Raw genomic sequence first — 13,674 nt, 5'->3', positions numbered from 1 at the left:
GAAGCAGCAATCCACACATTACTCACTACCCAAAACCCGACTAACTGCTCTGACGTTATGTCCAGGGTCGCTGCGTCACTCTTCCAACGCAGGAGGGGTCCTTTAGTGGTTGAATTCTCTACTTGCGGGGCATGTCATAGACTTCTATAGAGCTACTGGACGTATGGATTACACAAACCCGTGGATTAGTCCTCAATGGATGTTTGAGTGGCAGTGCGCCGAGGGTTACACCGAGCGTCAAACAGCACTTTGAAATGGGATGGAACCACGGCAGACTATCCAAAACTGGATTCGAAAGGGTCCCCTCCCACATTTTGCAAATATGGCAGTTGCCATCGATCATCTTAAGATAAGATATACTTTATTGATCCCAAGTTGGAAATGTTTTCGTTACATCAGCATGTGTAACAGTTGTAAATATGCAGTGGTGTTTATTTGTAAATCATTTAGTATAATCACACACATTCTGTGATTTATATTGAATAATTCTGTGTTCTTTATTTATTGAATGTTCAATACCTGACAAGGTCGGAGATGACAAACTTGGGTCGCAGGTTCCTCAACAGTGCATTACAAGACATCTATAAACATGTGTGTATACCTCCACCATTAAACTGTCCTATTCTGCACATTTCTTATTCTATCTACATACATCTTATAAGAGTATAATACATATGTATAATATCAGTTCAAATAAATGCTTCAACATTTAACATTGCAGGAAAGGTGATTGTCAAGTCCCAAAACAAATTATGCAATATATTAGACGTTAAATACTTTGTCAGGCTTAATATTTATCTGTTGATACCCCCAAAGCTTTTTTCTTATTTAAAAGATGACCTTAACCTAAATAATTCTTTAATGTTTAAATAAAGCCTAATTTTGTCCGTTTTGCACATCCTCCTATTCATATCTTTGTACATCCGGCACTAAACTGTTTTATTGTAGAGATCACGACAGAATCTTCTTGATATTTTCTGTTAAATATTTATATCATTGACCTTCTACTTTCCCCCTAATTTGTATACACTCTTAATATTTGTATGTTTTCATCAAATATAACATATCAACAAAAACATTCAATAATGTGCTTTAACCACTAGGCGGGTTAAAAAACTGTGAAGTTTACAGTGTTAACACAATAAAATGTACTGCTGTTTCCAGTTTAGTTTATGATGGATGTATTTTGTTATCCACACATACAGTATATTGTTTTTATATTTGTAACACCAAACCGACAGAAAAGATGGTCTTAACATGACCCATTGGTCTAGTGTTAATAGAAAATATTTTGAAAATACAGCTTCCTGTGTTCGAATGAGCTGCTCCGACTGTCGGTCCTGTCGGACTCAAAAAGTCCGACATTATACAATCAAACAAATAAATAAACACAAGGATAATTGTGTCTTATTGTTGAGTAAATAACAGTGTGTGGTTTAGAAAACAATATATATTTCAGTCTTCTGAGCCCCATACTCTCCCCCTAACTGACGGCAACAAAAGTCCAACATTATACAATTAAAATAAAGAAGTAAAAACAATAAGTGTGGCTTGATATTGAGTAAGAAAAAGTTTGATAAACGCTGTGAGAATGGATCTGCGGAGAGCATTTCTCTGCGATCCCAACTCGTCTATTACCAACGTTCAGGGAGCTCTATGCAAGTCAATGGGACTCCCTGATAGTTGAATATTGACGCTAAAGGGCCCCCCACTGCGTTTTATAGTGACGCCAAGGGATCCTGACATGACGTCAACATAGGCTGAGTTGGGAGTGAGAATGTGTTGGCCAAATATAGGTATATTTCCCGTTCTCTTTCCTGGATGATGGATATAACGGGCACATGTTAGGGACACATGCTGGAGGTCTTTAGTCCGTCCTTTGATGCACTATTTCACGCATTTTAAACATTGTTCCTGCCTTGTCAAGTGCTTTATTGTAGCCTGGTTCATGTCCAACTAATGTACTCGAATTTGTATGTTATATGTCTCTGTATTGTACACTAGTGAATCAATCTATCAGCACGAGGGAAGTTCCATCATCCTGGAAGGTGGCCACGGTGACACCGATCTTTAGATCTAGGGATAAGGCAATGATGTCCAATTATAGACTTATCAGCATCCTCCCGTGTGTCTCTAGGATAGCTGAGAAATGGGTGTCAAAGCTAATCACCAAACATTTAGACAAAGGTTTCGCTCCACTCCACCCAATGCAGTTTGGTTTTCGTGCTCACCACTCCACTGAGACAGCTAACTGTGTCTTTGTGGAAAAGGTTAAATGTATGTTGGACACGAGCCCGTATGTAGTTGCTGTCTTCCTTGATCTCAGGAAGGCATTTGACACTGTTGACCACCAAGTGCTCCTTACAAAGCTGACTCATTTCAATTTTTCAGCAGTTTCGATACATTGGTTTAAGTCTTACTTATCGAATAGAAAACAGTGTATTTTGGTCAACGGTGCCAAATCCCCCTACCTTGTCAACCCTGTTGGGGTTCCACAAGGTTCCATTCTTGGACCGTTACTTTTTTCACTGTACATTAATGACTTGCCTAATGTCAATCAATCAATGTTTATTTATATAGCCCAATATCACAAATGTTACATTTGTCTCAGTGGACTTCACAGTTTGTAGAGAATATCAGTATGACAATACGACACCCTCTGTCCTTAGACCCTCACATCGTACAAGGAAAAACTTCAGGGAGAGCATCAGAGGAGGGATCCCTCTCCCAGGACGGACAGACGTGCAATAGATGCCGTGTGTAAATCGAAAAGATAATACATTTACAACATAATGTATGTCCTGAGTTGAATGTGCAAATGTATGCCGATGATTCGGTCATCTTTATACACGGGAAAAACACTGAAATTATCGCATCTTGTCTCTCAAATGCTTTGGGCAAGGTTCAACACTGGCTGAACAACATTTGCTTACAGTTAACAGTACCGCATGATGTTCAGTAAACGACCAGTCAAAATCGAAGGATCCAATGTGTTTTTAAACAGAACAGAAATAGAACTAGTCCCACACTTCAAGTATCTTGGAGTCAGATTGGACTCGAACTTGACTTTTAAGAAACATATCAAGAAAGTATCCAATACCATTAAATTCAACTTGCAACATTTTAAACAAATTAGACCTTTCAATGCTGCAAAGTCATACCTCCACTGATAGAATGTATTACCATGTCATAAATACTTGTGTGTGCTGCTCTTTCTCATATCATGTATTTTATTTTTGCTTTGTTTGTAAAATGTAAACTTCTTAAATGTTTTATGTGAGGGACTGCAGATGGAAATGAGCTCAAAGCTAAATCTGGCACTGTTACGCTTGATACATTTGAATGTTTAAAGTGTTCATTACTGTGCATTGTCCTTGCCAAATAAACGATCAAATAAAATAAATAAATGGTCTTTCTGTCAGACTTTGCAGTCATGCCTCCAAATGAAATCAATAAGGCCGTGCATTCTAGGAACTCAAAAAACGGACCCTCGAGGCAAATGTAGAAAATGTCAAACTCCTCTCATCTGAGAGCAAAGACAATCTCTCCCCGTTACTGAAGACGTGGAGCCTGCTGATACAGCTGACACGTCTTTAGCTCTTTCCGAGAATCCTGTGATCAACTGCTTCAAATGTTCTCAGGTCACAAGAGAGGATGTTTTTATAGAATTGGGGTTCACTGCTGTCTTATTAAACACTGCAACGGCATCTGTATTAAAGCTGTTTTGTTGTTGTAGTAGTACCGTAGATTAAAGCTACAAAACTGTAGTAACTACACAGTAAAGATAGTCTAAATTCCTTTTCTTTTAACTCTCTTAACATCAACACTTTTACAGTGTGATTTGGGAATTGTAGGGAATGATTAACAGCAGACAGGAGTTCCTCTGCTACTTAATTATTATTATACTATAAATCATAGTTTCAATGGGATTACGTTTTAAAGTACATGGCTTTAATTCTGACAACACTTTGTAAGACTGAAGACAAGTAAGGCATCATTTAGCTTGTGTTAGTACTTACAGCCAGTAAATTCATTATGGTGTGTCCCGTCTCTCGATACACAGAGTCCCGAAAACGGACACTTGTCAATGTAGTGGGATACACTGAAAACAAAAGCAAGATGTAGTTGTTATCACTAAATACAGTAAAAGCATAAAAGTACTGGTTGTGACACTATCATTAATCATCCTCAAATGTACCTATATGGAATACATATGAAAAAGTATATTTCATGAGGGGATAAGAATTCTGCTCAAATATATTTGGATTAAATCACATTTTCAATTTCAACCAAAAATACTTTATTTTCTTAGTCATTTGTTCAAACAAATAAAATCTCAAAGTTTTACATCTAAATTTGACTTATTTAAATGTTTTATTTTGTACGACCGTCCAAATAAATAAATAAAAATCAGTAACTACCACATGAGATGGAGGAAAACAGTACTTTTTTACGAATTAGAAGATGGAATCAGATAATTCTGAGCATATGAAATATTTTCAGTTTAATAAAATATTGTCTTATCTCTAATAATAAAGGAACAATTCATAGCAAAACTCTAATACATGACTTTTTGAAATGATTTGAGCTCAAAACAGTATTAAACTAACCCGGTAACACAACAGTAACGTTCAGAAAACCACACACCATTGTATTCAGCTCCAAGCCGCAGTAGCAGCCTGAGAGGAAAGACTTTGGCCCAGGGAACCTCCAGCTTCTGCACCAGCAGGCCGAACAGGAAGGGCTGCGGCGGGAGAGTGAGGTCATCGAGAGGCTGACAGGTGGGGGCGAAGAACAGCATCCCAGCGTGGTCCTTGCTGCCCAGGAAACTGCTGGTGAACGTCACATTATCCAGCTCCTCCAAGAACTTCCCTGTAGCAGCAGATAATGAAGATTCTCTGGTGATCGTGTTGCTAAACACAAAGGCAAACAGATCCTGTGTGTGATGTATCTACCTTTTTGGGCTTCTTGGTAAATGTTGAGATAGAGTGTGAAAAGGTCTTTTGGAAGGGATTTTTCCTCGGGCAAACACTCCAACAAAAACACCAACTCCCTCTGTCCCAGAGCCTGCATCCCGTTAGAGCCAAAACACCAGCACTGCCGCCCGGAGTCTGAGAGAGGAAACCAAAACACAGAATTACAGGTAGACCATCTTTAGGAGAGCATGATCAGAGATCCATGATTAGGCCTGTCGCTACAAGCAATTAATTGACTTATCGTATGATAAATAAAAATGAACTCGATAACTTTTCTGACCTCGATAAATTTCCGCTTACATGCGTGTTTGTTTACATAAGGACATTACCAGCATTTTAGCCAGGTGCGCTGTGGCTGCCGGCCAGGCGCGCTGTGAGGGGCGGGGCTCAGGACACTCCGCGTGCAACAGTGTAGCAGCCAAATGAATAATATAGAGACAAGCAGGAGACAATGTGTGACTTACTCGAGGGGAATTTGAAGTTAAATGGAATTGGTTGCAAAACTTAACTCCATCTCCGGTGTGAGAATATTTTGGATTTAAGCCAAATCAACGAGGCGAACCTACGGATTGAATGAGCCGGGCGGTGTGTCGCATTTGTTTTAAAAAGGTAGCAACAAAAGCTAACAATACGACAAACCTTAAACTGCACCTGAAACACAACCAACCCATTCCGTTTTCCCAGCTGGGAGCAAACACGGCAGCTGGAGATGGTGAGTCCACACCTTCCCGACAGTTTACAATCAAAGATGCATTTGCCCGACAATGCAAACATGTTGGTGTTCCTTGCTCGAAAACTTTGATACAGATTTGGATATGGCCTGTTGAGGTTTTATTTAATGTATTGTTTTGGTTGTGTGTGATTTAATACATTTTTTATAATTTAATTTATTAGTTTATTTATTATATATCACTTATATATTTGAATATTATTTCACATTTCATTTGCAATGTTGAATGTTCAATAAAAAAGTTATGTTTGAAAGGATGTACTTGAATTATTATTATATATTATCATTATGTCAGTGGTCTAAAATGGTCTACAACGGTGCCGACAATATTATCGTTTATCGCAATAATTTCCGGGAAAATGTATCGTCCAACAAAATTAATTATCGTGACAGGCCTATCCATGATGATTGTTTATCAGCATACGCAGTATGTATGTTTGAGTCATGTTCTACTCACAGGTAACCAGTTTGACATTGACCAGCAGGTTGGCGTTCAGAACAAAGGTCAGAGGTCGGGGTCCTCCCTCCTCTAATAAGTGCCGAATCTGGCAGGGGGCAGGACTTTCCTCAACCAAAGCATCTGAAAGGAAAACACAGCAGAGCATATGTCAAGCTACATGAATGGTATGTAGCAAAAGTGTGATTGCATTTGTCAGTGAGATATAGATGACTTTTACAGCTTTTCTTAAAAACAGGACAGCATAGTTTTGAGCAAATGTTTGCATCTGGTTCATGAAGGAGCGATAATACTACTAAGTAACAAGCATAAAATGATACAAAGAAAGATCATTGTTTTCATTTGTCTTAAAACATTTATATCCTGCTCCCTAAAAATGTGTCTTTAATTAAAAATTCAACTTATTTAATTTAAAAATTCTGCTGCTTACTTTTTTACGTTTGACAAAATGACATGATGAAGATGTGGAGTTGGCAAATAACATCCCATTTTTTTTTATTAGATATTCAAAGAAAATACTATAAGAGTATTCATACTCATATACTGTGTACAGTTTATTCATCAATGTATGGAAACACCTGGACTAAATACTGCTGTTTTTAACCTATTTCTCCACACTTTGATTTTGATGGACTGTTCCGACATGAACAACAATAGGCTCAAAATGTTTCATTATGTGGTATTTCCTTTAGGCAGAGGAAGTGCTATTGATTTGAGACATGTTTTAAAGCGACCCTAATCAGGAAAATAATGGGCATTTAATCCCTCTGTGTATTTAACCTTGTGCTGCTGCAGCCTCTACATTCATCTAAGAGGTATTTAGATCAGATCGTGCAGCGTTGAAAGTTTTATGGCAGAATTAAAGGTCATGACTTTTACGTAAAAGCAACCTGGCATAGATCCAAATAGTAAAGCTGCCAACACATTTATATAAAGAGGTCTGAAGAGCGCTATAAAACTGTCAGAACCATTCAAATATACTAAAATAAACACCTACCTCCCGCTTCATCCTCTCCGGTGGAGATGAGCAGAGGAGGGAGCTCATCCTCATTATCCGGCAGCAGACTGGGAACCCTCTGCACGCAGGAACCAATTCCAGAGAGCAGGGCGTAGTCCCAGGGTCCGGACACCGGGGGTCGGAACACCTCCACAGCCCCGGAGGCTTCGGGGGAGCAGGATCCACCGACTCCAACCTCTGACCCGGACTGAAAATATGAGAGGGTCAGTCACTGAGGTACCAATAAACAATACATTTGATCTGAATGTAAATGTCTCTTTCCAGAAATCGTGATCACTCAAGATAATCGAAACACCTTGTTTTGAGCAGTTTCATGTAGAAACTACATTCTACTGATACACAACCCCCAATGAGTAAGCACCACACTCTCGTCCATGAGTAGATGTATTCTTCTGTGCAGTTACATGGTAGAAAGAAAGTAGTTCCCTCGTTAAAAACTGCTCACAACGAAGTCTGAGGATTATCTTGAGCAACCAGGTCATGTTTTCTGGAAAGAGACATGGCTGTTGGGTTTTTCAAATACAAGTTTTTGGAACTTTTTCTTTTAGCACTACAAGCCGAGGGCCATCTAGTTCATTATATTCAAGACAAGGCATACATCTCTACAGCAAAAATCCCCAAGAAACTACAGCCCAACAGATAAGAAGGAAGAAATTGTATTTTCGATTTTGTTGTGAACCATTCCATTAAATATGTATAATCTATTTGTAGAAACCTCAGCAGTCGTATTTCTTAGAAAAAGTGTGAAAATGTGCTGAAAATAAAAAATCATGAATCATAAAACAGTCATATAAATGAAGGATTGAGTGTTTCCCTGTAGCTAGACAGCGATGATGTATCTTACTGTAGTTTGGTCCGGAGAGGACGGACTGAACTCCTGCGAGCTCCTACGGCTCGTCACCGACAGCTTTGTGGTGTCTGCCACCTCTCCGTTGGGCAAGATGCCATCAGCGAACCACACACGCTTCTGTTCACGAGGACAACCTGGTAACACACAGGAAACACACGTCTTTAAAATGGGTAGAGTTCAGGAAAACATCACCCACAGTTAAACACAGAGAGTGCACAGTAGTTAAGAGTGAGCGTACTGTCGTTGTTTGGGTTTTTGAGAACGGACACAGGCACCATGACGGTCGGTGGAGGGGAGTTCAGAGTGCCGGCGGCTCGAGCCTGCTGCAGAGGGGGGATGGTGCTGCAGTACTCAGATGGGACGTTGGGGTTCGGACTGGGACCAGCAGGACTCATCATCCGCTCCAGCGCCTGGGCTACAAGGGGAAAGACGTCATCACCGCGGGTTCATTTGAGCACAAATGACAAGGTAATTAACTCATTTTGATCTCCTGTCAACGCTGAAACGGTTATTGGATGGATTGTCACGATTGTTTACAGACATTCTTGGTCCCCTCAGGATGAACCATACAGACTTTGGTGAACCCGAGGGAAACTGTTGTGCAGCAGCTGCAGTACAAAATAGGAAAGAGTGCAAAAATATGCTATAAATAATCAATAATCTGCAAATAAAAAAGTAAACATATCAAATAAAACCACAAATAAAACATGTGTATCTATTATGATATTAAGAAGTTTAATCTCTACCTTCTACCTAGTTTAGCTTAATGCAGCATACAAGTACCGTAGCAGAAGTGCTTGAGGTCGGTTCATTTGGACCAGCAACATTTATGTCAGCTACAGGACCAGATCATACACTTTTTGTATTCCTTTATTGAATTCAGTTCAGTCCTCAAGTCTCTTCTCTTCTTTTTACTATTTGTGTGGTGTCAAGGTTCAAAGGCTCTTTAGACACCAAAAGTAGCTCATGATATGTCACAGTATGCGGGTGCAGTAGCAGGGAATAGCAGGTAAGGTTGTGTTTTCCAGTTTAACACTATAAATCAACGCGGACACAAGGATAGGCCTGTCACTATAATTACTTTATCGACTTATTGTACAATTTATGGACATGACCGTGGTCATTTTTACGCTTTTGACTTATTGTCCCCAGCTGCTGTCGTATTATTCTGGTTTTCAGCTGAATTGAAGAGGAGGGTTGTTGTTGTTGTTGTTACTTATATCTAACCTATAGCTAATTTATTGATAATTTTCTTTTGTGGTTGTTTAATTTTTATTTTATTTAAGTCTAATTATCACAATAATACAATACCTTTTTCAGTTATAATTATCATTACAATTGCTCTTTAAAAAGGGTGCATTAATAATAATAATATGAATTTTTATAGCGCTTTTCCTAACGCTCAAAAATGCTTAATATGCTATTATGTCATTGGCATAAAATGGTCTTAAAATGATATCATTGACATTTACCGCAAGTATTTTGGGGATAATACCTTTATTATTAAAGTGCTTCACCCAGATGAAAATATGTATTTGATATTGGAGGATTTTTGTAAAAGCAACTCTGATAAATGAAGGTGTGCCTGAAGGAACTTATAAATGATCCTGTGTGTGATCAGAGATCAAAGTGTGATAGATAAGAAGCAGAATTGGAGCATGAGTATGACTGGACGGACTCAGAGGACATGCAGCTGTACAGAAAACCTTGGAAAAGCAGCCCGCAGAGCAAAAGCCATGTTGCAATGACCATAAGGCAGTGACGGTGATTTGTGATTACTGTAATGAGTAATTTGCTCTTGGGAACAGCTTATGTCTAACACAGTGCAATACTGCAGCACATTCCAGTTTTCCTTTTTTTATTTTTTTTAAAAAGGGATTCGAAAATATAGTTTATGTGTGCTTTTACTGTTTTCCTTGAAGAATCAGAAATGTTTAACATCAAAGGACAGCTTTTCTTCCCCCTACAGTGCAGTATGTAGTGCAGAGTGAATGAAGGTTATTGAAAACAGGACAGACATGAGTTGTTGCTCCCAGGAAAGCATGCAGTGACTGCGAGGCTTTCTGAATGCCTTCTGGATGCAGCCTTTCAGAAAATGCTGATGTAGCACTCGTCTACATTATATTGATCAAGCATCATAGATCTTTATCAATCCGTTGTGTACTGACAACCACTCCAGTGTGCCTTATAAAAGCACAGGAAGCACACAGCAAATACATTACATTCATTCAGACCCTGGAAAACAAACTCTGCTGTCAGTCACACGGCAGATGAGTTGTTTCATTTTGTTTTGCAAGGAAAGGATGACAACGCACAAAAAAGTCATCAAGGATTTCCTTTAAATGACTTCAAGTAAGTAAAAAAACATTTGCAAACCCCATTTTAAGTTAAGCAGCAAAATAAACATAAATCCCTCGGCACAGATTATAAACTCACCAACAAAACACAGAAGCAGTAAACAATAATCGACTTTTTTAAGAAGTCATATGCATCTTACCTCATCCTCATCCTCCCCTCTGCTAAAACTCAACCAGTCCAAATCACTGCAAGCCTATTCCTCAGTGTGACTTCAGACTCTCCCATCACAGCTGCTCTCTTTATTCTGTCTGTTGTTAGCCGTATTAGCCTTTTAGCTGGAGGCTGGTGTGAGTGCAGTATGCCTCACATGCAAGCTCCCCACACTGTTATGAGAGATGGAGAGCAGCAAAAGGAGGAAAAAACGAGAGAGGGGGGGGTGACGGAGAGGAGAGAGGGATCACGTCACACCCCCGAGCATCCACCCGCCACAGAAGTGGATCACCTCTTTCTTCTTAATTTAGACGCCATGTGTTAGCATCACATGTCCGCTGCGTTAGGCGGGTCCTGTAGCTCACACAATCAAGGACAAATGCCAGTGTCCTGCTATAACTCTCCTCCTCCTGTCCTCTCCATCCATCTTCCCCTCCCCGTCTCTCCCTCTCCTCCCCCCTCCCTCTGTCCATGCTGCAGTCTTTAACTATAAAAAGCCTCTCTGCCTTTTATCATCAAAACAATCTGTTTTTTAATTATTTTCTTCAATGTGTGCATTGAGACACAGACATATTGTTTACTTACAACAAAATACATGATTCTAGATATAAATGTTTGCATTTTTAATGGATGTGCAGACAAAAGTGAAAGGAAGCCCCTGTGTGTTCTGTGGGTTAAATATTCATCTGCTGCATAATGAAATGTTACTGTGATGTTATTACGTATTAATGTCAACTTGTGAGTTATTTAAAAATAACTCCTGGGGTTAGTCTGATGCTCTGAGGGGGGGGGGATACTCAAATCTATCCCCCCTGCCCTGACTCCATACAGATGCAGTAAGATATCTGATCTGAATATTAAAGCTGATTTCTCTGGTCACTTGTAGGCAGAAAATCATGCTGTAAACATGCACATCACCTGATGAAGTTGTTATGGCAAACTATTTCTACCTGATCTTCCTAATATAAGTAACTTAAAAAGTAAAAAAAAAAAAGACAATTTAGATCACTATATTACAAAACAATCCTTACAAAAACCAGTCTTTTACAGCTATAGGACGTCTTCCTACAGGAGATGCACACACGTAAATCACAGCTTCTTCCTGTTCCAGAGGACAACAATTCACAACGACTGCCTTCTAAGCCAACTCATGAATGACTCTGCATTTCTGCTAACACTCTGCCATATTAGCACACTGGGATAAGGAACTTTGTTCACGTCTGTGGAAAACAATGTGGAAGTGAGTCTCTGATCAGACAGAACCAGGGCCTTACCTCTGTGTATGGTATCAAAGCAGACGACACACACACGCGCCTCCTTCTCCAGGTACTTCAGCTTACACTTCCTGTTGCAGCACACCGCACAGTAAACCTGTCACAAAGGAGGAATGGGATTAAAGTGATATACTATAAAGCACCTTGCAGATAAAAAAAACCCTACAACAACCCACACATGTGGCTCTCTAGTTCCTGGAGCTGCAGCACTCATGGCGTGAACAACAACAAACAGACCTCTTTAACTCCATGTAATCACCGGCCTTTGAAGGACTTAGCTCCATCTTTAGGATACTCGGCTCAGTAGAGGCGCTAAAAACAGAAATGCTGACTCATGCTCTCTGCGTCCGTGAATCCACCGTGCTATTTTTGGTCTCGGTTCGTAATCCCTTTTATTGAATTATGTCGGGACACGCACGTTACATTATTACTTTGACTTTTTACTGTTTCATATCAGTGCTGAAAATGCATCTAGAATCTGAAGCAACAAAAGTAAAACAAACAGAAAAGTAAGGATTACTAGACATATATGAAATATGTGATAAATGATTTATAGGCAACATGAAGGCTCTTAACCCAAACCATTACCCAGGACGAAATGAAACCTGGAACAACAAAAAAGGCTGCGGAGCACTTTAACAGAGCTGAACCTTTCAACTCCTCTCACATGATCCTTTATAATATATTTAATATTCTGTGGTTTTGGGCTCTTGCTGACAACTTCTGATAAGGTCCCCGTTGGCTCTAGGAAGTGATGGCCTGAGGGTTATGTCAGTTAATGAATTAGTTGATGAAAAAAAAGCAACAATTCTGGTAATTACTAAAATGCTTCAGGAGTCTTTAAAGAGCCTGTGACAGCCTCCCAACTGTTGTGCAATGAAATATTGGGCTACTAGTCATATCGAACCGTCAGTTTAAAAAAGAAGGTGCGATACCGTTCCGATAAATATCAATCATTCGACATCGCGNGCTAGTAAATCAATCTATCAGCACGAGGGAAGTTCCATCATCCTGGAAGGTGGCCACGGTGACACAGATCTTTAAATCTGGGGATAAGGCAATGATGTCCAATTGGACATCATTGCCTTATCCCCAGATTTAAAGATCTGTGTCACCGTGGCCACCTTCCAGGATGATGGAACTTCCCTCGTGCTGATAGATTGATTTACTAGCATAGTAATTGGTTTTATTAGACCGTCGATATTTTTCTTTATCAAGTTGGTGTCTAAATCATCTGCATCCCTAGCCTTAGAACCTCTTAATCCTGAGATTATATGTTTTACCTCAACCTCTGTGATTTCCTCCAGGTCAAAAACGGGGTGTGTATCCACAGTCGGGCTAGGTGAGACCTCAGATGGTGGGAAGAGCTTTGTAATGTCCAAAGCACTATTTAAGAAATACTCATTGAGAGAGCTGGCCAACACTGCAGGGTCTTTTATCAGGGCATCATTGATTTTTTATTCTAGAACATTATTTTCCTGTTTGATATGTTTACCTAATAGTTTATTTATAATGTGCCAAACTTTTTTACCGTTACCTTTCGCACCTTTAATTATGTTGATGAAAAAGTTAGCTTTGGCCTGTCTTATTGTTTGAGTTACCTTGTTACGAGCATGAGTGCATTTCTGTCTATCAGTGGATGGTCCAGATTTCAAGCTCTGCCTTAATAGTTGGTCTCTGGGTTGCATTAGATTCCTGAACTGTAGATTCAGCCGGGGAAGATGATGTTCCTTCCTATCCCTAAGGCACCCTCTCCTTGAGAAGGAAGACATTGTATCATTAATTTTAGATATAAACAGATTACTGTTTTCACCAATGTCTTCAGAGGAGAGAGTGTCCCCACAATTAATCATTTTCACTG

The 13,674-nt window shown here is 39.6% G+C and overlaps 2 protein-coding genes across 2 annotated transcripts in view; both read right to left on the bottom strand.

Annotated features, from left to right (window-relative positions):
* Nucleotides 1-2,008: 2,008 nt before the first annotated feature.
* On the bottom strand, nucleotides 2,009-11,906 carry LOC104948060 (zinc finger FYVE domain-containing protein 9-like). The gene is made up of 9 exons (XM_010774221.1): nucleotides 11,814-11,906; nucleotides 8,270-8,446; nucleotides 8,026-8,165; nucleotides 7,161-7,368; nucleotides 6,164-6,286; nucleotides 4,956-5,111; nucleotides 4,648-4,872; nucleotides 4,016-4,102; nucleotides 2,009-2,076 (listed from the first exon to the last, which is right to left on the bottom strand). Exons 2-9 carry the CDS (start codon nucleotides 8,427-8,429, stop codon nucleotides 2,009-2,011), a joined length of 1,167 nt encoding a protein of 388 aa, XP_010772523.1. The 5' UTR covers nucleotides 8,430-8,446; nucleotides 11,814-11,906.
* Nucleotides 11,907-13,553: 1,647 nt separating this feature from the next.
* LOC104948059 (metal transporter CNNM4) overlaps nucleotides 13,554-13,674 on the bottom strand; it is a 12,273-nt gene continuing 12,152 nt past the window's right edge. Inside the window, exon 5 of the mRNA XM_010774220.1 lies at nucleotides 13,554-13,568. Within this exon, the coding sequence (XP_010772522.1) occupies nucleotides 13,554-13,568 (15 nt within the window). The remainder of the gene's footprint in view (nucleotides 13,569-13,674) is intronic.

This window comes from Notothenia coriiceps, unplaced genomic scaffold (genome assembly GCF_000735185.1).
Source record: "Notothenia coriiceps isolate Sejong01 unplaced genomic scaffold, NC01 NC01_scaffold00013592, whole genome shotgun sequence".
In the NCBI taxonomy this organism is placed as follows: domain Eukaryota; kingdom Metazoa; phylum Chordata; class Actinopteri; order Perciformes; family Nototheniidae; genus Notothenia; species Notothenia coriiceps.
Note: the sequence above shows the minus strand (reverse complement) of the source record. Positions and strands in the feature narration are given on the sequence as shown.